At 45.1% G+C, this 23,474-nt stretch overlaps 1 protein-coding gene across 1 annotated transcript in view; it reads left to right on the top strand.

The window, feature by feature from the left end:
* The first annotated feature begins 255 nt into the window (after nucleotides 1-255).
* The window catches only part of CFAP73 (cilia and flagella associated protein 73), a 42,311-nt gene continuing 19,092 nt past the window's right edge, over nucleotides 256-23,474 (top strand). Inside the window, exons 1-5 of the mRNA XM_040416659.1 lie at nucleotides 256-325; nucleotides 1,305-1,410; nucleotides 2,488-2,592; nucleotides 9,228-9,428; nucleotides 21,671-21,892. Of these exons, the coding sequence (XP_040272593.1) occupies nucleotides 270-325; nucleotides 1,305-1,410; nucleotides 2,488-2,592; nucleotides 9,228-9,428; nucleotides 21,671-21,892 (690 nt within the window). The 5' untranslated portion in view covers nucleotides 256-269. The remainder of the gene's footprint in view (nucleotides 326-1,304; nucleotides 1,411-2,487; nucleotides 2,593-9,227; nucleotides 9,429-21,670; nucleotides 21,893-23,474) is intronic.

The raw sequence follows: 23,474 nt of genomic DNA, 5'->3' as shown, positions 1-23,474 counted from the left end.
GTTGCCCACAGCAACCAATCAGATTCCACCTTTCATTTTTCAGAGCTCCTTTGGAAAATGAAAGGAGGAATATGATTGGTTGCTATGGGCAACTAAGCCAGTTATACTTTTCACTTGATGAATCTCCCCCCCACTGTGTCCCTCTTCCACCAGTCACAAACACAGCTCACAGGCTGGAGACTGGGACTTCCTGCTGGATGCGAAGGGGCGTGGCCTCCGTCTCCATGGTGACGGCAGTACACTGAGAGTCGCCGTCCGGAGCAGCAGACATGGAGTGCGATCTACCGGAATATTTCCGCGCGGCTTTCGAGGACAAGCTGCTGGTGTGAGCACGTCTTCCGTTCTTTCCATATAGTCCGTTTCTTCAGCGGCAGCTCAGGCATTCTGGGGTTAATCAGGCAATAAACGCGTGCTGGTATCACCCTACTATGTGTACACGGCCGTAGCGGTAGAGATCTGTTCTCACGTTGCGTCCAGCCTTCACAGAGGCGGCTCAGCTTCGTTTATAGCAGGATCTGAATGACAGGGAAAGCCCAGCCAGTCATCACTGGTCTGGATATCAGTATGTGACGCTTCTTAACCCTATAGCTACTGGCTGAAAATACACAGCAGAACTAAAGCACAGATCTAGCTTCAGTAACCTAGCCCCCAGCGAGAACAAAGGGCTGGGAGAAGGATCTAACATGATCCCCCCACCACCCCTTCCATATTCCGCATCTGTCAGGACACCCCCTTCGTTTGGCGAATTATATATATTTTCCCCCTACCCCTGCCTGAAGATCTATGGCATCAATGAGATGGCAGGAGGAAGGGAGTCGTGTCTGACCTGTGGGGTCTCACTTATCACTGCCAGCAATTTGCGCCATTTCTAGCAGGACGATTGATAAATCTCCCCCATCGTGTCGCATCCGTCTGTCAGTGAAGCTCTGCTTAGGGAGCCCATTATATTGACTGCTGCTTCCCTGCAAGCACCAGCAGCAAAATCTAGGAATTGCTTGCCGGAGCCTGTAATCTGCAAATGGCGTTCCCCCTATGTCTCCGTCTCTAGTCAGGAATGACATTTTCCTGCTCTGTCACTGGGACGGAGAATGAGGTTCCATCTTGGCGCTCTACTGTAATAGTTAAAGGGATACTCCATCCAGATAGGCAGTGCTGAGGTGACCACACTAGTTCTGATGTTCTTCAGAGTAGTCACCGGTCCTGGAAGACTGCGCCCAGCGTTTCCGTCCTGAGACTATTGCTGGAATAGGTAGTGGCGGGGGATGGGATGTTTAACCTGGCATTTGATGGGTTTTATTTTCAAGGCAAATGCCGGAGCGGGAGGATGATTTCCTGACACCAGCTACAAGGCTTCTGGAGAAGAAGCGGGAGATGATTGAAGTGGAACAAGCTTTAAACACTCAAAAAGAGGTGAGACCCTGATTGTCCCGGGTCTCCTGGTCAGACAGAAGGTTCTCTATGACTAGAAACGTGGGGGAGGTTTATCAAGCTGGTGTAAAGTAGAACTGGCTTAGTTGCCCATAGCAACCAATCAGATTCCTCCTTTCTTTTTTTCACAGCTTGGTTTGGAAATGAAAGGTTGAATCTGATTGGTTGCTATGGGCAAGTAAGGCTACTTTCACATATGCCAGGGATGGTCAACCTGCGGCTCTCCGGCTGTTGCAAAACTACAACTCCCAGCATGCCCAGTCTGCCTACAGTAGCAACCAACAGTGGTGGGAGTTGTAGTTTTACAACAGCTGGAGAGCCGCAGGTTGGCCAGCCCTGACATATGCGATTTCTTTCAGGTTTTGAGATACGGCAGAGGAAAACGCTTCAGTCTGATTTAATACAACCGGTTGCATCTGTTCCATTCGGATGCCATTGTATTAAATCGAAAGTGAACAAACCTAAAAACAATGTAAGTCAATGGTGTCAGATCCGTTTTTTTCGGACAGAATCATCCATCTTCAAGTTCATTTTCCAATGTTACTGCTGGGGGAGGTCAGGTTCTGTTCACATCTGTATCGTGACTTCTGTGTATGATGGAATCCACTGTCCTGTGGACGCCAACCACACCCAACAACCTCCATTCATAATTGGATCTGCCAAAGTGTTGGGAAAAATGATGGTGCATGCCAAGCTATTTTTCTCATCTAATATGAGGGAATTCTACAGCGGAGCTGACACAGATGTGAACAGAGCCTTAAAGGGGGTTGTCCATCATTTTTGACTTTTTTAAAAAGGAAGTTACTCTGTGTGCATTCCGTTTCTGTATGTCCGTATTTCCTTTACGCAAAAAAATGGAACATGTCTTATTATTGTCCGCATTACAGACAAGGATAGTACTGTTCTATGAAGGGACGGCTGTTCCGTTCCGCAAAATACGGAATGCACGCGGATGTCATCCGTATTTTTTGCGGACTGCAAAATACATACGGTTGTGTGCATGAGCCCTTAGAAGGAGCCGTTCAATGTCTCACTCATTATGATCTATGTTTACTACAGGAATTTCACATGAAGGCAGAGAGTCTGCAGCAACGACGGGCCGAACTCGAACACAAAGAAGAAAAACTCAAGGATTCCTTATTCAAATTTGATAAGTTCCTCAAGGTGTGCTCCGCTGCTCTCTATACCGTATATACCTACTCTGAAGACACTAGCAATCAGAAGGTTTCTTAAAGGCTATGTACAACGTATTGCATTGTACTTAGTTTGAGCTAAAAGTCATTTTTTCAGTTGGTCTTTAATAACAATATGGAGTCTTTTTTTCTGTACAGAGCTGACATGCTCTACTAACTGCCTGATTTTGATTTTGTATCTTTTCCGTCATCTGAGGAGCGGACAGACTTCTTATCTCTGCTCTCTGACCTTATCAACACTCATTATAATCCTTATCTTACTGATAAGAATGTGGCTTAAATAAGTGTTTATGATCTTAGTAGTTTAGAGATGAATGTAATTAGATGGCCAGCACAAAGTGGAAGTACCAGTCACACAGTTAGAAAAGCAGTTAACCCTTTGTGACTGAACAGCTCAATATTTTTAATAAAGGCCAATTGAAAATATAAGTTAGGGTACTTTCACACTTGCGGCAGGACGGATCCGACAGGCTGTTCACCATGCCGCAAGTGTGAAAGTAGCCTTAGGGTATGGTCCCAGTATGATGTGGCTTTCAAGACCCACTCTGTCTTAAAGAGGACCTTTCACAGGTCCTAACATTCCAATATTATTACATGGCAGTGTAGGGCTTTATAAGGAGATGTCAGGGCGCTTTTTCTTTTTCAGCTCGGCTGCTCCGTTCTCCCGCTGTGCGCCCCGTTCCCTTTTGTCTTTCAGAAATGGACGTCTCTAGATTCCACTCCCACCACAGGAGGGCGGTGGAAAAAAGAGAGGAGAAAGGGCGCACAATAGGGTAGTATGTTCAAACAGTATAATGGAGTGAGAAATAAGGGGGGTCACCTTGTAAGGTTGTGCAAATGATAGGCACAACTCTATGGAAGACTTGTGTGAATTAGACCTATTAACCAGGACTGCAGCCGCAGGCAGAGTTTCATTTGGATTGGATGTCCAGTCCCCGGAAGGATACTTGTAGCGGAAAAGAGGATCTGCTTAGGCGCAAGGACGCTGGTGGAGGCGGTCGTGATCATCAAATAAAAATTCCTTCTTTATTTAAGATAAGTGCATGAGTACATTAAAACAACGCATTTCAGGGATAGGTAGTTCCCCTTCATCAGGTTAAATAGGGAGTATTACAAACATGCAGAAAAGGTGGGTATTTAAAGCATAAAAACCACCAAAAAATGACAAAAACACACCTGTGGGCGGTCCCTGATGGGGGGAGCCAACATCAGGTGTCATTTCCAAGGCAGGGTTCATAACAAGTATTCACAGTAGGGGTTATTCAAAATGGACATTTGTCAATAATATTAGAAGTTTATTTTATTTTATAAAAATAAGTGTTTAATTCATAGAAAACAAGTTTAAAAGAAAGCTAGCTCCAGGTCACATGTTCATTAGTCATGTGATCGCATCTCCTGTGATCACATGGTGTGTACTCATGAATATTCATGTGAACAAGGGAGGTGGGAGAGCACTCGTCTCTTCAGTGCTATTGTGGATGGGGCGTGGTTTCAAATGGGCGGATTCAGTAATGTTGAAACATATTGTTGGGAGAGGGTCACATGATCACTAAGTCTGCAGTCATGTGACCTGTCACCAGGGCAACCAGGACTCGCACATTATATCTTTCTTATGCTGGGAGATGCGGGCGTCGGGTAGCACTTGGTGGTAAACAGGGGGAGTCACGTGGGTATGGGGAGCGCTGTGGTCGGGAAATGCCTCAGGATAAAATAGGAGCATAAAGAAATTGATATTTGTTTGGCTGCTAGGGATATAGGTAGCCCCGGGCACTAAAGCATTAGAAGGTTATTAAATATAATCATAGGTAAAAACGCATTAAATGCATAGGAAGGGCTGATTTAATCTATGCATTAAAACTTTAAAAGATTATTAGACAAATTATTAGACATGGCCACAAGTAAATACGGAAATACACATTAGAAAGCCTCATGGCTATATGGAGGATTGATTTCATGTATTCTATAGTTAGGGGAATAGGTAATATAAATGATTGAATAGATGAATAGGAAGCTCTATGAAATAATGGTTACAAAATACTTTTGGTTACATATATTTTGGAGTGGTATAAAGACTGGGAGTGCAACTAAATTCGGGGGGGGGGGGGGGGGAGTAGGGGAAAGGAGGGGGAAGAAGTCTGAATTAATTCTATAGGTTGATCTCAAAGGCCTTGTTAAGGCCATAGGGATTTAAACTGTTCAGTTTAAAAATCCAATACATCTCCCTACGTCTGATGTATTAATTCAGACTTCTTCCCCCTCCCTATTAGCCAAACAAGGATCCACTTTTTCGTGCTCCTATTTGATCCTGAGGCATTTCCCGACCACAGCGCTCCCTGCACCCACGTGACTCCCCCTCTGTTTACCACCTAGTGCTACCCGACGCCCGCATCTCCCAGCATAAGAAAGATATAATGTGCGCGTCCTGATTGCCCTGGTGACAGGTCACATGGATGCAGACCAAGCGATCATGTGACCCTCTCCTAACAATATGTGATTGCCCTGGTGACAGGTCACATGGACGCAGACCAAGCGATCATGTGACCCTCTCCTAACAATATGTGATTGCCCTGGTGACAGGTCACATGGACGCAGACCAAGCGATCATGTGACCCTCTCCCAACAATATGTGATTGCCCTGGTGACAGGTCACATGGATGCAGACCAAGCGATTATGTGACCCTCTCCTAACAATATGTGATTGCCCTGGTGACAGGTCACATGGATGCAGACCAAGCGATTATGTGACCCTCTCCCAACAATATGTGATTGCCCTGGTGACAGGTCACATGGACGCAGACCAAGCGATCATGTGACCCTCTCCTAACAATATGTGATTGCCCTGGTGACAGGTCACATGGATGCAGACCAAGCGATCATGTGACCCTCTCCTAACAATATGTGATTGCCCTGGTGACAGGTCACATGGATGCAGACCAAGCGATCATGTGACCCTCTCCCAACAATATGTGATTGCCCTGGTGACAGGTCACATGGACGCAGACCAAGCGATCATGTGAACCTCTCCTAACAATATGTGATTGCCCTGGTGACAGGTCACATGGATGCAGACCAAGCGATTATGTGACCCTCTCCCAACAATATGTGATTGCCCTGGTGACAGGTCACATGGACGCAGACCAAGCGATTATGTGACCCTCTCCCAACAATATGTGATTGCCCTGGTGACAGGTCACATGGACGCAGACCAAGCGATCATGTGACCCTCTCCTAACAATATGTGATTGCCCTGGTGACAGGTCACATGGATGCAGACCAAGCGATCATGTGACCCTCTCCTAACAATATGTGATTGCCCTGGTGACAGGTCACATGGATGCAGACCAAGCGATCATGTGACCCTCTCCCAACAATATGTGATTGCCCTGGTGACAGGTCACATGGACGCAGACCAAGCGATCATGTGAACCTCTCCTAACAATATGTGATTGCCCTGGTGACAGGTCACATGGATGCAGACCAAGCGATTATGTGACCCTCTCCTAACAATATGTGATTGCCCTGGTGACAGGTCACATGGACGCAGACCAAGCGATCATGTGAACCTCTCCCAACAATATATGTCAACATTACTGAATCCGCCCATTTGAAACTACGCCCCATCCACAATAGCACTGAAGAGACGAGTGCTCTCCCACCTCCCTTCCTTCACATGAATATTCTTGAGTACACACCATGTGATCACAGGAGATGCGATCACATGACTAATGTGACCTGGAGCTAGCTTTTTTTTTTAACTTGTTTTCTGTGAATTAAACACTCGTTTTTATTTTAAGAAAAAGTTCTAATATTATTGACAAATGTCCATTTTTAATAACCCCTACTGTGAATACTTGTTATGAACCCTGCCTTGGAAATGACACCTTATGTTGGCTCCCTCCATCAGGGACCGCCCACAGGTGTGTTTTTGGCATTTTTTGGCGGTTTTTATGCTTTAAATACCCACCTTTTCTGCATGTTTGTAATACTCCCTATTTAACCTGATGAAGGGGAACTACCTATCCCCGAAACGCGTTGTTTTAATGTACACATGCGCTTTTCTCAAATAAAGAAGGAATGTTTATTTGATGATCACGACCGCCTCCACCAGCGTCCTTGCGCCTAAGCAGATCCTCTTTTCCGCTACTGTTCCCTTTTGTCGCCCTGTATGCTAATGAGCCTCCTTACAGGAAGGAGGAGACGGCCATGTTTCTCAAGGGGCGTCTCCTTCTCCCTGGCTGTGAGCTGCCCAATCGCAGAGGAACGCGTCACAGCCAGGGAGAAAAAAAAGCTCACCTTCTCCCTGGCTGTGACAGTCCCAGTATGGTGTGGCTTTTAAGACCCACTCTGTATTATGGTATGGTCCCAGTATGGTGTGGCTTTCAAGGCCCCTTCTGTGCTAGGGTACAGTCCCAGTACAATGTAGCTTTTAAGACCCACTCTATGTTAGGGTATAATCCCAGCACAATGTAGCTTTCAAGACCCACTTTGTGTTAGGGTACAGTCCTAGTATGGTGTAGCTTTCAAGACCCACTTTGTGTTAGGGTACGGTCCCAATATGGTGTTGCTTTCAAGACCCCCTCTGTGTTAGGGTACGGTCCCAATATGGGGTGGCTTTCTAGACCCCCTCTGTGTTAGGGTACGGTCCCAATATGGGGTGGCTTTCAAGACCCCCTCTGTGTTAGGGTACGGTCCCAATATGGTGTGGCTTTCAAGACTCACTCTAGGGAATAGTCCCATGTAGTTGCACACAGGGGAAAACCATGCCCACATGCAGGGGATGGAGTTTTCAAATAAAGTGTTAATAGGCCGCCAGGCTTTATTATTAATCCTGCAGTTTTACCTGCAAAGCCAAATGGCTTTGCAGTTATTTGGTGTTGCCAGCAACATTGAGCAGCCATGAAATATCAGTTTGAAAACGGCGTGGTAAGTATGTGAGCATGATCTTTATGTCCAGTGCTATTTGGGACCATACTCTGATTCATTAAAGGGGTGTGCCCATCTCACACATGCTAGGATATGCCACCAATGTCTGATAGGTGCGGGTCCAACCTCTGGCACCCACTCCTATCTCTAGAAAGGAGTCGCAAAGTGAAGGAGAGCGAACCGCACATTTGCGGCTGCCCTCCAAATATTTCTATGGGAGTGCGAAAAAATGGCTGAGCAAAATCGGACATTGGTGGTCCTAGCAATATGCCACCAGTGTGTGAGATGGGCCAACCTCTTTAAAGTTTCCCAGGATTTTACCACTTTCCTCCTCTGTGGACAATTTCTGGTTGATCTATATAATTCTCAACATGGTGCTCGCCTGTTGAGAAATGTAGCACACAGCACTGAACAAAGGCAAGTTATTCTACACTATGTATTGTAAAAAATGTTTCTTTCCACTCCTGTGTGTAAGTAGGTCAAGCACTTACCTACCAGGTGTAAAACTAATAAGAGTAGCCGTGTGGAGTAAAGAGGGCTGATGGGTACTTCTATGTACCTGCTGACACAGTTGCTGAAAATGATCCAAATCCCTAAAGTCAAGAACAAGACACAATCTCAGCCTATCTGAAGGCTGCTTTTAAGAGGACCAGTAACCTCTCCTCACAAACTATTTGCTTTCAATTTGTAATAACAATTCTGCCGTCCCTCTATAATTCCTACAAGAAGTTTATGAATGAATTGCCAGCAGTCTGCAATAAAGTCCATCTGGGTGTTATCACTATGTGTGTGGGGAGGGGGGTGTCCTTTAACAGTCTGACACTATCCAATCACTACTCCCAGTTTCACACTGTGCTGGCACAACCCCCCTCCTCACACTCCCACTGGTAACACCCAGTTGGACCTCTATTGCAGACTGCTGGCAGTTCAGTCATTAACTACTAGTAGGAATAATAGAAGAAGGGCACTACATAGTCATATAAAAGTGCTCAAGGATTGTTACTACATTGGGGATGCATGTCAGCAGAAGTGACAGGTCTTCTTTAAGTCATACAATATTTCAGTTTAGGACAGTGGAAGTTGAATGTTAATTTCTGCCTTTCACGTTTTAAAATCTTCTCTCCATCTTTCAATAGATGACACAGTGTGTAACGTAAATGTCATTTGTAATCTTCACATTTGCAGCACAAGTAAAGCCTCCCTGATAAAATAACAAGGCGGCATTATCTAAGCTCATGACTTGGGTAGTAAAACCAAAACAAAGACAAGTCCATCAAGTTCATCCTGTTCTGTGTATTGCCAGGTTTCCATTTACTGCACATGCCATAGTCCAAGATAACGTGGTGATCTTTCATTTGGACTTTCTTTGGAACGGAGTGTGTACTGAGGCGGTGGGCTTGTGCTTATATACAGCAGCCAGTCTGATCAAGCAGAGCTGCAGTGTAACGCATTTCATAGGACAAAACGTAGATTTTCAGACATAAGATTCATGCTGTCCTCTTTGCTCTGAACCCGCTTGTCATATTTGGGTGAAGTAATAGGAGGGAACCACTGGTTTATCCTCAGAAAATATTAGCGGTTGATCATGCCTAAACCATCCCTGCTGTGGGTTCATGTGGCTCCATATACACGATGTACAGTAGCAATCACATAAAACATAACACTATGTATTTCTCTTTCTAGGAAAACGACTCAAAAAGAAAGCGTGCGCTACGTAAAGCAGGTGAAGAGCGGCAGCTAGCAGCACAGAAGGAACGGGAAGCAATCCGTTTACAGGCTGATAACATACAGCTGCAGACTCGTAAGGAGAAGCTGCTGCACCGCCAGGGGAAAAATAGCATATATCAACACTACCTGCAGAGGGTGCTAGAGAGGACTGAAGAGGTGAGAAGCCAATGTAAGGCCTTAAGGTATGCAGTAAACCAGTGATGGCCAATAACTGCACAATGGCCCAGATTTACTAATCCTATAGGTGGCATAAGCTTAGACAGGTTGCCTAGACCTGCACCAGATTGATCAGGGTGGCTCAGGCTGGATGATAAATGTGGTGCTGGGATTGATTTTGGCAGAAAGCGGTGCATATTAGGACCTGGTGCTTCCCTGTAAAGAAAGTGTAGAAACCAAGGGGGTCATTTATTATTCTGAAATACTCCTAAATTAGTCATATTTCAGGTGCAGATGGTGGCGCAACGGTTATTTACTCCACTGTCTGTGACTTGGCCCCGCTAACGCCAGTTCTAAAATTGTGGACGGGGAAGGTGACTGGCGTAGACAATAGTGTAAATGTTAGACAGCTCGGAGGCTATCTTACATTTAGGACTGGCGCTGGATGCGCCGAAGTTATTGTTGGGGATATAAAGCAAATGCTTTATATAAAAGAAAGGATCAAAGTAATCCTAGAGGTGGACATATAAAACACCTCAAAAAGAGATCGTCGTTAAAGGGGTATTCTCATCTTTAAGATCATATCTCATATGATCCAGCTGATGCCCTCCGTAATTTTTCTAATTTAATGTCATTAAAAAAAACTCACCCATGTTCTAATTATTCTGTTTATGTAGTGCCACAGTTGTATCCTGTATCCGGTCTGTTGCTCGGAAGCGCGCACGCCGGCTGCCACGCATGCGCATTAGAACATTCACGGCCGCATCAGATAGGGAGAGGATCGGAGCTGCCGGGACAACAGACGGGGCTCGGCGGGGGCAGGGCTTGTTGCGGGGGCGGGCGGGGGTATTGAAAGCACTGGGGGTGGCTGATGGAGGCATATTGGGGGCTGCTGGAGGCACTGGGGGGCTGCTGGAGGCATATGGGGGCTGACGGAGGCAATGCGACTGAACCGCTTGATATACTGCACTACTACATCGGTCTATTCCCCTCCCCCACCAGCAATGTGGCTGTCTAGCTACATACATTGCCCTGCTGTATATAGTAGACAGAAACAGAAATATACCCCAATAACTAAAGTAAAGCGCTACATCGACATACACAGCTCAGCTGTGTGAAAAAGGTAGTTAGGGTACTTTCACACTTGCGGCACGCCGGATCCTGTCGGATCTGTCGTGTGCTATTTCGCCGTGCCCGCTGGACGCCGCTCCTTCCCCATTGACTATAATGGGGACGGGGTCGGAGCTCCGGCGCTGCACGGCGAAAGCCGCCGGACTAAAAAGTCGGACATGCAGTACTTTTAGTCCAGCGGCCTTTCACCGCACACTGCCGTGCAGTGCCGGAGCTCTGACCCCGTCCCCATTATAGTCAATGGGGAAGGAGCGGCGTCCAGTGGGCACGGCGAAATAGCGCACGACAGATCCGACAGGCTAAACAGCCTGTGGGAACCGGCGTGCTGCAAGTGTCAAAGTACCCTAATGTGTATGCTGATGTAGCAGCTTACTATACTAGTATAAGTGGGTAGGTTTCAATCTATGACATACAGCAGGGCAGTAGAACTATATGTACAAAGCCATATTGCTGGCTGGGAGAGGGGAATAGACAGATGTAGCAGAGCTGAAACCTTTGCTTGTGGGGGAGGACAGTGACCTTTTACTGTGTAAGAAAAACTTAGCATTGCTCTGAGAGTGAGGATTGAACAGCAGAAACTGCTTTACATAGACGGCAGGCTGCCAGAGTGATGAGTAATACATTCCTCATGAACGAGCAGGCAAGGACTGAGCTCTCAGTGTGATGTAATAAGGAGGCGTGGCCGGCCTTCACTCGAACTGCCTAAGCCTGCCCAGCCTGAGAAGCTTGGAAAGCAGGAAGTGAAATGCAGAGCTGCTGCAGGAGAGGCTCAAATAGCAAGATGAGAATACCCCTTTAATTGAATTATATTGTGCAATCGGTAAAATAAGGTACTAGTGTCTATGAAAAAATATAAATGATTTATTATACAATAACTTAAAATGCAATCAAAGCTTAATAAATGTGAAACTCAATAATATGCAATAACACACAGTGATATGCAGTACACTAAATTCGCCATTAGATGGCTCTAACACGACTACCAATGTTCTATAACACCTCTCAAACATAAAAATGTAATACAAACGTCCCGACGACAATTATGCGATATAGTATTAGTTGATTATACACATAAACTTAACAGTGATAAGGATAGATACGAACCCTTGCTCTGCTCAAACTATGACCAATCTCGGATATCGGGTAGTATTGCTATACAACTTATAAATTATCAGGCCAGATATTACTATGGAATGTGATATTCCAATCAGAGAGATTCTCCTGATATCAATATTAGATCTTTTATTCAGTAATATGCATCTTTACTGAATAGTGATAATATTGATGTAGCACTTTTAACATTATACATCCGCACTAAAGCGGGGAGTTACTAAATATCAAGCCAAATAATTCAATCAATACTACACATAATAAAGTTATACGTTACCCGAGAATGCAGATAATATGTCTAAGGGAAGTCAGCTCTAAGGTCCGTTCTGATCATTTAGATTTTTCTCCTGGGGTTTCTCCTTTCTTTCTTTCTTTTCTGTGTCTCTGTGTTTTTGTTTTGTTTTTTCTTCATGTGTGTGTGGTTTATGATCACAAACTTATCAGTTAGACACACCTTCCTAACTTGGAGTTTTCCAATCATTGTCGGTTAGGCATGTACATATGATAATGACTGTGATGTCACTATATCACCCAAAATGCATTTCAACTGTTGGTGTAATGTTACCTATTCATACCTAGGTGGCACTATTGCATAAGCTATTAGCATCATACTAGTAAGGGTTAAATGTCCAGGTATGATTTCATCTTACATTCCATATACATAACATAAGGAATCCTAAATCAGACCTAAGGGATTATTTTTGACACATAAACCAATTAAAACACAGACCTTTGGGTACCATTTGAGACATTTCCCAAGCTACTAAATTTATGGTACCGATAAGAATACAATAGACTTTGTACTCTCACAGACATGTGTGTCTCCTCTGTTACTTCAACAGTTGATTGATTCTTAGTTAAAATAACACTATCTTACTAACAACGTTTACACCTAAAATTCTTCTCATCATGCTTTAGGAGTACATGTGTTCCTAGGGAGAAATATATAAGATAATAGATGCATTGACCTCCTTCATAATATTCAAACATTATAAAACGATACATATGCCCTATTGATTATCTTAAACTAAAAAAAACTAAGGTTCATCATACGTGTACAGATATCACATATTTTCTGCTTTATCAATAGACATTAAACCATAGGGATAATTAGTACCAGATGCATCTAGAAAATATCCTTATCTCCGTCATAAATCTATAAGGAGACAAGAATGACTCTTCTCAGACTGGTACATCTACAGAAAAGAAATTATATGAACGGTGTTGTTTCCATGAACCTCTTTCGGCCTACTTTAAAATACATACACAATGGTGAATATAACATAATATGGCCTATTATATATCAAATCCACTATAATTGGGATATTTAGATATAAATGTTATATACCTATAAAAAACCACACCATTATGGAGAGCCCGGTGCCTTTTCATAACCGGCAGATCCTCTGCCAGCTTAGGGCTTTTTAGGACCGGTGTCTAAAACGTCGGTCTTAATAAATGTGACCCCGAAGTTGTATCAATTTGTGCCACTTTTTAGACTGCTTTTAGGGTCAGACACATTAGTACATTTGGGCCAATGTATTTATATAGTTCTTAGGTGTTGGAATATACATAGAAAGAGCATACAATGGCCAGGCCCCAGTGCTGCCATAAAATAAAGAGGCTAATGGACACAAGCTTGTAGCTGGATATTGCCCATATTCCTGTATGACCCTGGTCATCCTCTGGCTGTTTTCTATTATTCACACTGACCCACGGATTCCATGGGGAAAAACGCGCTGACTCAACTTGATTGGAGTGAATGGCTGCAGGTGTTAATAACATGAGGCCTGTTGCGTTTCTCATGTAATGGGTAGATTTCTAAGAACAGATGTTACAGAATTGCTATTTTATGGGAAATATAAGCATTAATTAAACACATTTCAGGATTGCTGCCAGCTCCTCTTTAACTAGTAATCACCTCACCGCTGCAGCCTGTATACACAGACTGGAGGTGAGGACCGCCGCTGGAAACGCTGGGGGATTAAGGGGCAAGTATACCGTCTTTAATTAGTTTAACACATTTAGGGGATTTGGGTAGATCTTTAAATAAGTTGGACAACCCCTTATTGACCAATGATTTCCTTGTGCTTTCTGCATCCACATGTCTATTCCGCAAGAGACAGAACTTGTCCTATACTTGGTCCATTGAAGTCAGTGGGTCCGCAGCAAGTATTTTGTGGATCCGTGGTTTGCAGACTGCAAAACGGTCATGTGCATGAGGCCGTAGAGGAGAGGGCTCCCTCTGCAGATCAGTTGTTATGGCAGTGGACTGCCATCTTGCTGCTCCTATTGTAATAGAATGCTGGTAAAGTTGCTATTCACAGCAATATAGAGATATTATGTAAAACTACAATTCCCACCATGCCCTGCTGTAAGCAGTCTAGGCATGCTGGGAGTTGTAGTTTTGCAACAGCTGGATAGCCGCAGGTTGGCCATTCCTAGAATAGATCTTAAAAATATTAAAGAACACCCCCCAGGGGGGCGTGGCCTGGTCGGGCATGTGAGCGGACGTGCCTGAGGGGAGCTCCTGACCTGCCGCCGGCTATCCTGAGGAATCCTGTCTCTGCAGCAAGCACAGCTGCTTTAACTCTTACTGGGGGGCTCAGCAGAGTGTGCGGGCCGTGTACAGAGCGCCATGACTCGTACCGGCAGAAAGGAGAGGGAGCTGAAGGAGGCCGGCATGTCCACGCCGGTCAAGCAAGATGGCGCCGCATCGGAGGTGCGGTCCGCAGACCTGGCGACCCGCTTGGGCAAATATGCCCGCTCAGCCACAAGCCTACCTCCATCTGAGACGCCTGCATCGTCCACAGATACATCAGGGGAGACAGATGAGAGGCTGAATGCCTCAGAATGGCCGACACTGGGACAAAATCGCAAGCAGTTACACTTACAAGCAGAGGAGATTGCTGGAGCTGCAGCCTCTGATCCAACAGCTCCACCTAGTGGCCTTGCATCGCTATGTCCTCAGCCTACACAGTTGGGACAGCCTGATGAACTTACTGGTGAGCCTACTTTTAAAGATATATTCAAGGCAGTCCAGCAAAGCAATAACTCACTTGCTCTTCTCACCGCTAACATGGGAAGTTTGCAAGAAAGTGTCTCCTTTCTCCGCCAAGACCTTAAAAAAGTCACGGATAGGATGACTGAGGTTGAAGCCAGAGTGAGCACAGTGGAGGATCAAATGCCTCCTGTTAAAAGAGATCTGGGCAAGGTTATTCACAATATAACCCTGTTGATGTCAAAAGCGGACGACCTAGAGAATCGTTCAAGAAGGAACAATCTCCGGTTGGTGGGGGTCCCCGAGAAAGCTGAAGGTCCTGATCCAGTATCCTTTTTTGAAGATTGGATTACAATTAAATTTGGCAAGGACTTGTTGTCCAGGATGTTTGCTATTGAAAGGGCGCACAGAGTGCCGTTTCGCGCTCCGCCACCAGGGGCCCCACCGCGTCCAGTTCTAATGAAGCTGCTACACTTCAGGGACAGGGACACTATCCTTAAAAAAGCAAGAGATCATCCGGAGCTACTGATCAATGGAAGCAAAATTTCAATTTATCCAGACTTCTCGGCAGAGGTCCAACGGAAGAGAGTCAAGTTCATGGATGTGAAAAGACGCCTTCGGAATCTACAAATCCCGTACTCCATGATGTATCCGGCCAAGCTTCGTGTAGTGGCGCATGGAGAAGTTTGCTTCTTTGACACCCCCCTGGAGGCGGCGCAGTGGATCGATACCAATGAGCCCTTGTTGAAGAACTCTGCATCTGTGGGATGAGCGTCCTGCTTATTCTAGTGTTGGAGCACGTGAGATATGCCAGATGTGTTTAGGGACATGTTTGATATGTTCTGTATATCAATGCTTTGTGTAATGGTCGATCCTTATTACTATCTACTGTTATTATGACCATCTGTTTATACTATCTGAGTTTTATCTGTAGGGTCCGCGGATCCTTACGTTACTATGGTGACGAGTTGCGGGTGTCGCCGTAAAATGTTTAACTATGTCTATGCACTTTGGTTATGTTCAATAAGCTGCAGATTCACCTACATATGGGCAGGTCAGCGTAGGTGACCCGTTCTGTGTGTACATACTTACACGGGTTTTCCTGTGGCAATTATTCCGCCATATGTATGGCCGACCGTAGGGAAATTTTTTCGCCCTGCCGGTGGGTTTTTGCTGGGTAGGGATTATGTCCTTGCCGCTAGTTGTTTTGTTTTGGGGTTAGTTTTAGGGGGTGGGATGGGGTAGGCTAAGCGATGGAGTGGGGTCCGAATACTTCTATGGTGTACAGGAAGCAAAGAGCAAATGTGGGTGATGGCTGCGGTGTACATGGATGGTAAATACACTATATGGTATTATGGCGAATAATCTTAAGATAATAGGATGGAATGTTAGGGGTTTAGGTGATTCAAATAAACGCACTGCGATGTTTATGGCACTACAACACTTTCATCCTGCTATAATTTGTCTGTCAGAGACTCATTTATCTACTAACACTATTTCGGTCTTGCAAAGGCCGTGGATTGGTCAGGCGTTTCACTCCATATTCTCTTCTCATTCCAGGGGTGTAAGTGTTCTAGTGCATAAATCTCTGCCATTTATGTGTCATTCGTCTCGCTTAGACGATAGTGGAAGATATGTTTGTCTCCATTGTACTTGTTATCATTGGACCTTTATATTAGTGGCGGTATACATTCCCCCTCCCTACAGTAGTGAGGTATTAAAGGAAATTATGAGATATGTTGAGGATCAGCCTCAGTGCCCTATCCTGATCATAGGTGATTTTAATACCTGCCCTTCAGTGACACTGGATAGGGGAGGGATGACGGCAACTAATAGGGACTCTAACTTTGCAAGTGTACTGCGGGAGCTGGACCTACATGACATTTGGCGGGTGAGGAATCCGAGTGCGCGTCAGTTTTCGTGTTTCTCTAGTTCTCATCATTCACTGTCACGGATTGATCTAGCGATAGGTTCGCCTGATGTGTTGTCGTTGGTAGCGGAAATTAAATACTTACCTAGAAGTCTCTCCGACCATTCCCCGATTTTTATAGAATTACATCCGAGCGCTAGGCGCCTCCCTGGGATCGGGATGTGGAAACTTAACCCGTTTTGGCTACAATTAGTGGATGGGGAGAATGGCATGGTGGAGGAATTAAAAGAGTTCTACGCGCAAAATGCTGGGTCGGCAAGTGTGGGTGTGGTGTGGGATACTTGCAAAGCGTACGTTAGAGGCCTATATATTCAGAAAATTAGCAGACATAAAACTAAATCTCGCGAAACCTTGAGAAAGTTGCAAGCGGTAGTAGTGGAGGCGGAGGAAAGGTTTGTGGTTGCTCCTGACAGGGCAAGTGAGGACTCCCTTATAGCAGCTCAGGCGGGATTGAAGCAGCATTTAATGAAAACGGCAGAAAATCGTAGGTTTTTTGTAAAACAAAAATACTTTGAGGCGGGGGAAAGTTCTGGCAGGCTACTGGCAAGGGTTATTAGAGCCCAGGAGGGACCGTCCAAAATCTTATCTATTCAGAGGGCTGATGGTTCTCTGGCCACGGCAGATGAGGAGATTCTGTCAGTTTTCCACACTTACTATGAATCCCTGTATAGGACTAAATTAAAGGTGGATTCTACTAATATAGCTGAGTATCTTGCAGAGATTGAGGTTCCGAGACTATCCGCGACGTGTGCAGCAGGGCTAGAAGGTCCTTTAACACTCAAGGAGATGGAATTAGCTTTACAATCATTTCCCAATGAGAAAGCTCCAGGGGTAGACGGTTTACCGATGGAATTTTTTAAAAAGTATAGTAGTGTCTTAATGCCCCACTTAATGTCAGTCTTTACTGAATCCCTTCAAACAGGAAACCTTCCCGCTTCTATGAAAGAGGCTATTGTAGTGGTACTGCCCAAACCTGGTAAGGATCCCAAATCCCCTGACTCGTACAGACCAATTTCACTGTTAACCTCTGATATTAAGATTCTGGCGAAGGTTTTAGCGAATCGTATGCAGTCTGTCATTTCCACTATTATTCATAGTGATCAGGCGGGTTTCATGCCGGACAAATCTACTTCGGTGAATCTTAGACGCCTTTTTCTTAATACTCAGAGAAGAGATGAGTCTGTCGGAGGGCGTGTCATCCTCTCACTGGATGCGGCTAAAGCCTTTGATAGTGTTGAATGGTGTTATCTATGGGAGGTGTTGCGAGTCATGGGGTTTGGGAAGACCTTTATCTCCTGGGTTCGATTGTTATATAATGGCCCCACTGCTAGGATACGGGCGAATGGGGGAACGTCGGATTCGTTCAGTCTGGGTAGAGGGACTCGTCAGGGGTGCCCATTGTCTCCCCTTCTGTTCGCTATCGCGATTGAGCCGCTTGCCTGCGTATTGCGCTCATCTGACAAGATTGTGGGATTTCCCTGCGGGACTTGGGAGGAGAGGGTGTCCCTTTACGCTGATGACATGTTAATATATTTGGGCAATGTGAAACAGTCATTAGGTCCTGTCATGGCACTTATACGGGAGTTTGGGGATAGGTCTGGTCTCCGTATCAATTGGGACAAATCTACTCTCCTACCGATGGATGAATCTGCTGTAACTCTTGTCCCGAATTCTTGTCCATTGCAGATTGTGCATCAGGTCAAATATCTGGGGATAGTGGTTACAGCACATCCTAACAGTTATATTAAACTGAATGTTGAGCCGTTATTAATCGCAATGTTGGATAAAATCAAGGCATGGTGCAAGCTACCGCTATCTGAAATTGGGAGGAGTAACCTTCTTAAAATGATTCTCATGCCCAAACTCATGTATATATTACATAATTCCCCGGTATGGATTCCTCGCAGAATATTCATAAGGATTGATAGGTTGTTTAGAGATTTGATTTGGCGCCATAAAAAAGCACGGATTGGGCTGGACACTCTGCAGAGGGGAAAAGAGGAGGGAGGTCTAGCAGTACCGAATGCATGGTTGTATTACATCTCGGCCCAGCTGCAACAGTTGAGGGGATGGGGGAGAACTCCTGGAGATGTTGCCTCGGCCAGATTGGTGGCACATATTATTGGGCACAGTTCTCCGGTGGCTCTATTGGAAAATAGCGGAATTGTAGGTAAGCTGTCGGGGCACCCCACACTTTTTATGATGTATAAGGTTTGGCAAAAAAGCAGAGCGCTGTTATCAGTACAGGGGTTTACACAGTTTTCTCCTATCTGGAGGAATCCGCACCTTCCTGAAATATTCCAGTTAGATGGCTTTTCACCCTGGGAGCGCAAAGGAGTGAGATATCTATGTCAACTTCAGAGTGCTGCTGTTTTCAAGTCCTTTGAACAGCTGAGAAATGAATTTGGTCTCCCGCACTCGGCCTTCTATCAATTTTTACAACTTCGTCATGCCTTTCAGACACAGGCTAAATCTGTGTCGTTGAAATGCACTGTGGTCCCGTTGTTTCAGCAACTCCTCACAAACAGCTCCTCGAGCGGTCTGATATCCTCTATCTATAGCAACTTGTATGTGAAGTCATTGAAGCAAGGGGTCTTAGCAGTCAAATCTAAATGGGAAAGGGAGGTCGGGCCGATCTCAGAAGAGCAGTGGAAATCGCTTTTGGCGCTCACTCCACAATTGTCAGTTTGCGAGGGGCAGCGTATGTCCCAGTTGTTTTTAATACACCGGGTGTATAGGACGCCAGAGTTTTTATGTCGGATAGGTGTTCGGGAAGGCGCGGATTGTCCTAGATGTGGCAGGAGTCCTGCATCCTTGTTACACATGTTCTGGGATTGTGCGGAGCTCAGGAACTTTTGGTCCGCGGTTTTAGCCCTAATAAAAGACGCATATAATATTGCAGTCCCGCCTGGTCCGAGAACATGTGTGGTCGGGATATTAGACTTTAAAAATCGTCATCATCGTTTGGGAGTACAGCGTCTACTATTTCAAGCTAGGAAACTCATAGCTAGATTTTGGCTTAGACCTCAATCTCCGACTAGGGGAGAATTCCTCAATAGAATGTCAGAGATATTACGCTTAGAGAAAAGTGTGTATGTTAAAAGAAACTGTGCTGGGAAGTATGACAAAATATGGGATAACTGGGAGAAATGCAGGCTACAGTGTCCGGTTTAGCCTTTCCTCGAAGTTGGACTACGGGGTAGGAAGAGGCGCAGTATTGGTTTGGGTAGGCTCTCTATCTCCTCTATCCTAATTTACTCTGGATGTATGCTGTATGCTGTATGAAGGTGTGTAGTACTATGCAGGTCGGGTGTGCAGAGGTCTGATACACAGACAGGAGGTGTACACCAATGGATGTGCCTTTGACATGTTAAAAAGATGTCCAATCTTGGAGTTTGGACCCGCTCCATCGCTTGGGTAGGGAGGGGGGGGGGGGGGGGTACTGGGCTTTAGTTGGGTAGGGAGGGTGGGTTTCCTGTTGATAAATTATTGAATGGGAAATGTGGTTCTGTACCAGATATACTTTGTAACCAGAATACGTGATTTTATGTGCTTCTTGTATCATGGTTTATGTTACTTGTGATACTTATGTAAGTAACTATCTGTCCGATCGTGTAATGCTATGGTATTTTTGTCATCTACTGTTGCATATATGCTATACAGACTGTCTTCCTTTGTTTTGTTATGATTTTTTGAAAAACCAAATAAAAATTATCTGATTCAAAAAAAAGAACACCCCCCAACAATGTAACAAATGTAAAAATAACCAAAAACATTTTCCCATATTAAGATATACATAATATCACATTCCATGAAACAAAAAAGATTAAAAACTTGCATGTACCCAAAAAATTGTATTAGTAAAACCTACAGCTTGTCTCACAAAAAAACAGCCCTCACACGGCTTCTTTTTGAACTGTAAAAACAAAAGTGGAATTGCATTTTTTTTTCCCTCCATTTTCACTCTTCAAATAATTTTGCTTTTTACAGTTTCTCAATACATTTTATAAACCAGTAAACGGTTTCATTAAAAAGCACAGCTACTGTATATCGATAATAAAAAAGTTATGACTGAGCATGGGGAGAGAGAAACAAAAAAAAATGCAAAAAAGGGGAATTTGTCAGTGCCGAAACACCCCCAACTAGAATAAGCTGTGTATTGTGTAAGTCATGCTGAGTCTGATTATGTCATTTTTATCTCCACACACACTTGCATTCCGGCAGGCTATTTCACCATGCAGTAGATTTTATAGGCTGTGGAGTTCATCCACTGAATTGCACTACAAATTTTTGCAGATATTTTGACCAGATTCTGCGCCAAAAATCCACAATTACCCCTCATGCACACGACCATTCCGCAAATTGCGGATCCGCCAAACACGGAAGCCATCCGTGTGCCTTCCGCAATTTGCGGAACGGAACAGGCGGCTCATTGTAGAAATGCCTATTCTTGTCCGCAAAACGGACAAGAATAGGACATGTTATATTTTTTTGGGGGGGCCACGGAACGGAGCAACGGATGTGGACAGCACGCATCTTTTGCGGCCCCATTGAAGTGAATGGGTCCGTACCCGAGCCGCAAAAACTGCGGCTCGGATGCGGACCAGAACAACGGTCGTGTGCATGAGGCCCATTGTTTGGGAGCAAGTCCTTAAACTGGCCATACACTAGATTAAAGTCGGCTGAAATGGCTGATTTCAGTTAAAGATTGTTTGAAAAAAGGGGTGCTAAAGTGCAAACCTTATGCCGATCATCCAGGTTGGAAAATTCCTGTTGTCAGTAGAAACTGTGTATGGCAGAATCATCCGAATTAGGCTGATCATTTACCATTGTGCTGAAGGATTGGGGAGTACGTTTTTTTTTTTTTTAAAACACTCCGTGACTCCCTGGTTGGCCAGGTTAGTCTGACATGTTGCTGATGCAATCATTGGTGCAAACAATCCTGTAGATTTACAGAACCTCCAGGCAAACAGTAGATAGTGATTATCAAATCCAGCAGAATTTCACAAGAAAGGAAATGTATAATTCCGTAAGATTCTTAAAGCATTATACTGTATATGTCTTCTCTAGTTTCAGGAGGTTCAGGAGATGATTGATCGGTTTAACACCCTAATGGCCACACAAGAAAAGTTACTAAAGCGGGAGCTGGTGCACCAGGAGACTATTGAGAAGGAAAGAGCACGACTGCTCCATTATCAGGAAGAGACACATAGCCAGATCCTAGAGCTCAATAACCAAATAGCAGATCTACAGGGAGCGCTGGAAAGAACAAGAGCGGTGGTGCTTGAATGGGTAAGGATGGTACACAGACATTTCTATGCAGGTGCCAGTGTAGTATCCATGGTGCACATGATTATAATAAATGGGCACAGCTTTGAAGGTACACTATATAGAGAAATGTATTGGGACACATGCCTTAGGGTACTTTCACACTAGCGTTATTCTTTTTCGACATAGAGTTTCACCCTAGGGGCTTAATACCGGAAAATAACTGATCAGTTTTATCCCCATGCATTCTGAATAGAGAGCAATCTGTTCAGGATGCATCAGGCTTCTCTCCGTCCAAAATTCCGGAACACTTGCCAGCATTTTTTCCCATTGAAATGCATTAATGCCGGATCCGGCCCCGAGTGTTCCGGCAAAACGGATCTGGCATAGCGGTCTGCGCATGCTCAGACTGCAAAAAATTAGAAAAAAACAATATTTTTGTGAACTCACCTGTAAAATCTTTCTCGCTTTATTCATTGGGGGACAAAGGACCATGGGTATAGCTTGCTGCTGCCACTAGGAGGCGACACTAGGCTGAAAGCTGTTAGCTCCTCCCCTGCAGGCTATACCCCCTGCAGCCTGGAGAGAGCATATCAGTTTGTGCTTCAGCAGTAGGAGAAACAGAATTAAACCAAAACCACAAGGAAAGCACACTGCTGTAAGACCGAACCAAACCCGGTCCCACTGGCAAAACTTGGACCCACTTGCCGCATAACAAAAAATAGGTGGGTGCTGTGTCCCCCAATGAATAAAGCGAGAACGAGATTTTACAGGTGAGTTCACAAAAATCTTGTTTTCTCGCTCATATCATTGGGGGACACAGGACCGTAGGACATCCTAAAGCAGTCCCCGGGGCAGGAAAACAACAACCTTCAAAAACTAACTCCCTCATAGAAGTCGCTACACTGCGGTCTGTGAGACTTTGTGGCCGAGAGCAGCATCCGCCGAGGCTAAAGAATGCACTCTGTAAAATTTTGTGAAGGTGTGCAAGGACGATCAAGTCGCCGCCTTACACATTTGAGATGCAGAAGCGTGGTGGAGGTGCGCCCAAGAAGCCCCGACCACTTTGGTAGAGTGAGCCGTGATTCCGGGAGGAGGTGCCTTGCCCTTAGAGCGATAGGCCTCGGCATTGGCCGACCTAATCCACCGAGCAATAGTCGCCAAACCTTTACGAGGCCCTTCCGAGATTACGAACAGAGCATCAGTGCGCCTAAAGGAGGCCACCACTGACAGGTAGATTTTCAAGGCCCGTACCACGTCCAGATGATGGAGAGAAACCTCCCCTGGATGAGAAGGCTTAGGACAAAATGAGGGCAGAACAATGTCCTCGTTAACGTGAAATGCAGAAACAACCTTTGGTAAAAAAGATGGCATTGGGCGGAGCACTACCTTATCTTGATGGAACACCAAGAAGGGCTCCCTGCAGGAAAGAGCCGCCAGTTCTGACACCCGTCGAATAGACATAATAGCCACCAAAAACGCCACTTTCCAGGAAAGTAACCGGAGGTAGACCTCTCTCAGAGGTCCGAATGGCGTGGCCTGGAGTGAAACCAGAACTAGGTTCAGGTCCCAAGAGTGCAACGGCGGCCGATAGGGAGGCGCGGTG

Source organism: Bufo bufo, chromosome 2 (genome assembly GCF_905171765.1).
Source record: "Bufo bufo chromosome 2, aBufBuf1.1, whole genome shotgun sequence".
NCBI lineage: Eukaryota > Metazoa > Chordata > Amphibia > Anura > Bufonidae > Bufo > Bufo bufo.
This window is presented reverse-complemented; position numbering and strand designations above follow the sequence as displayed.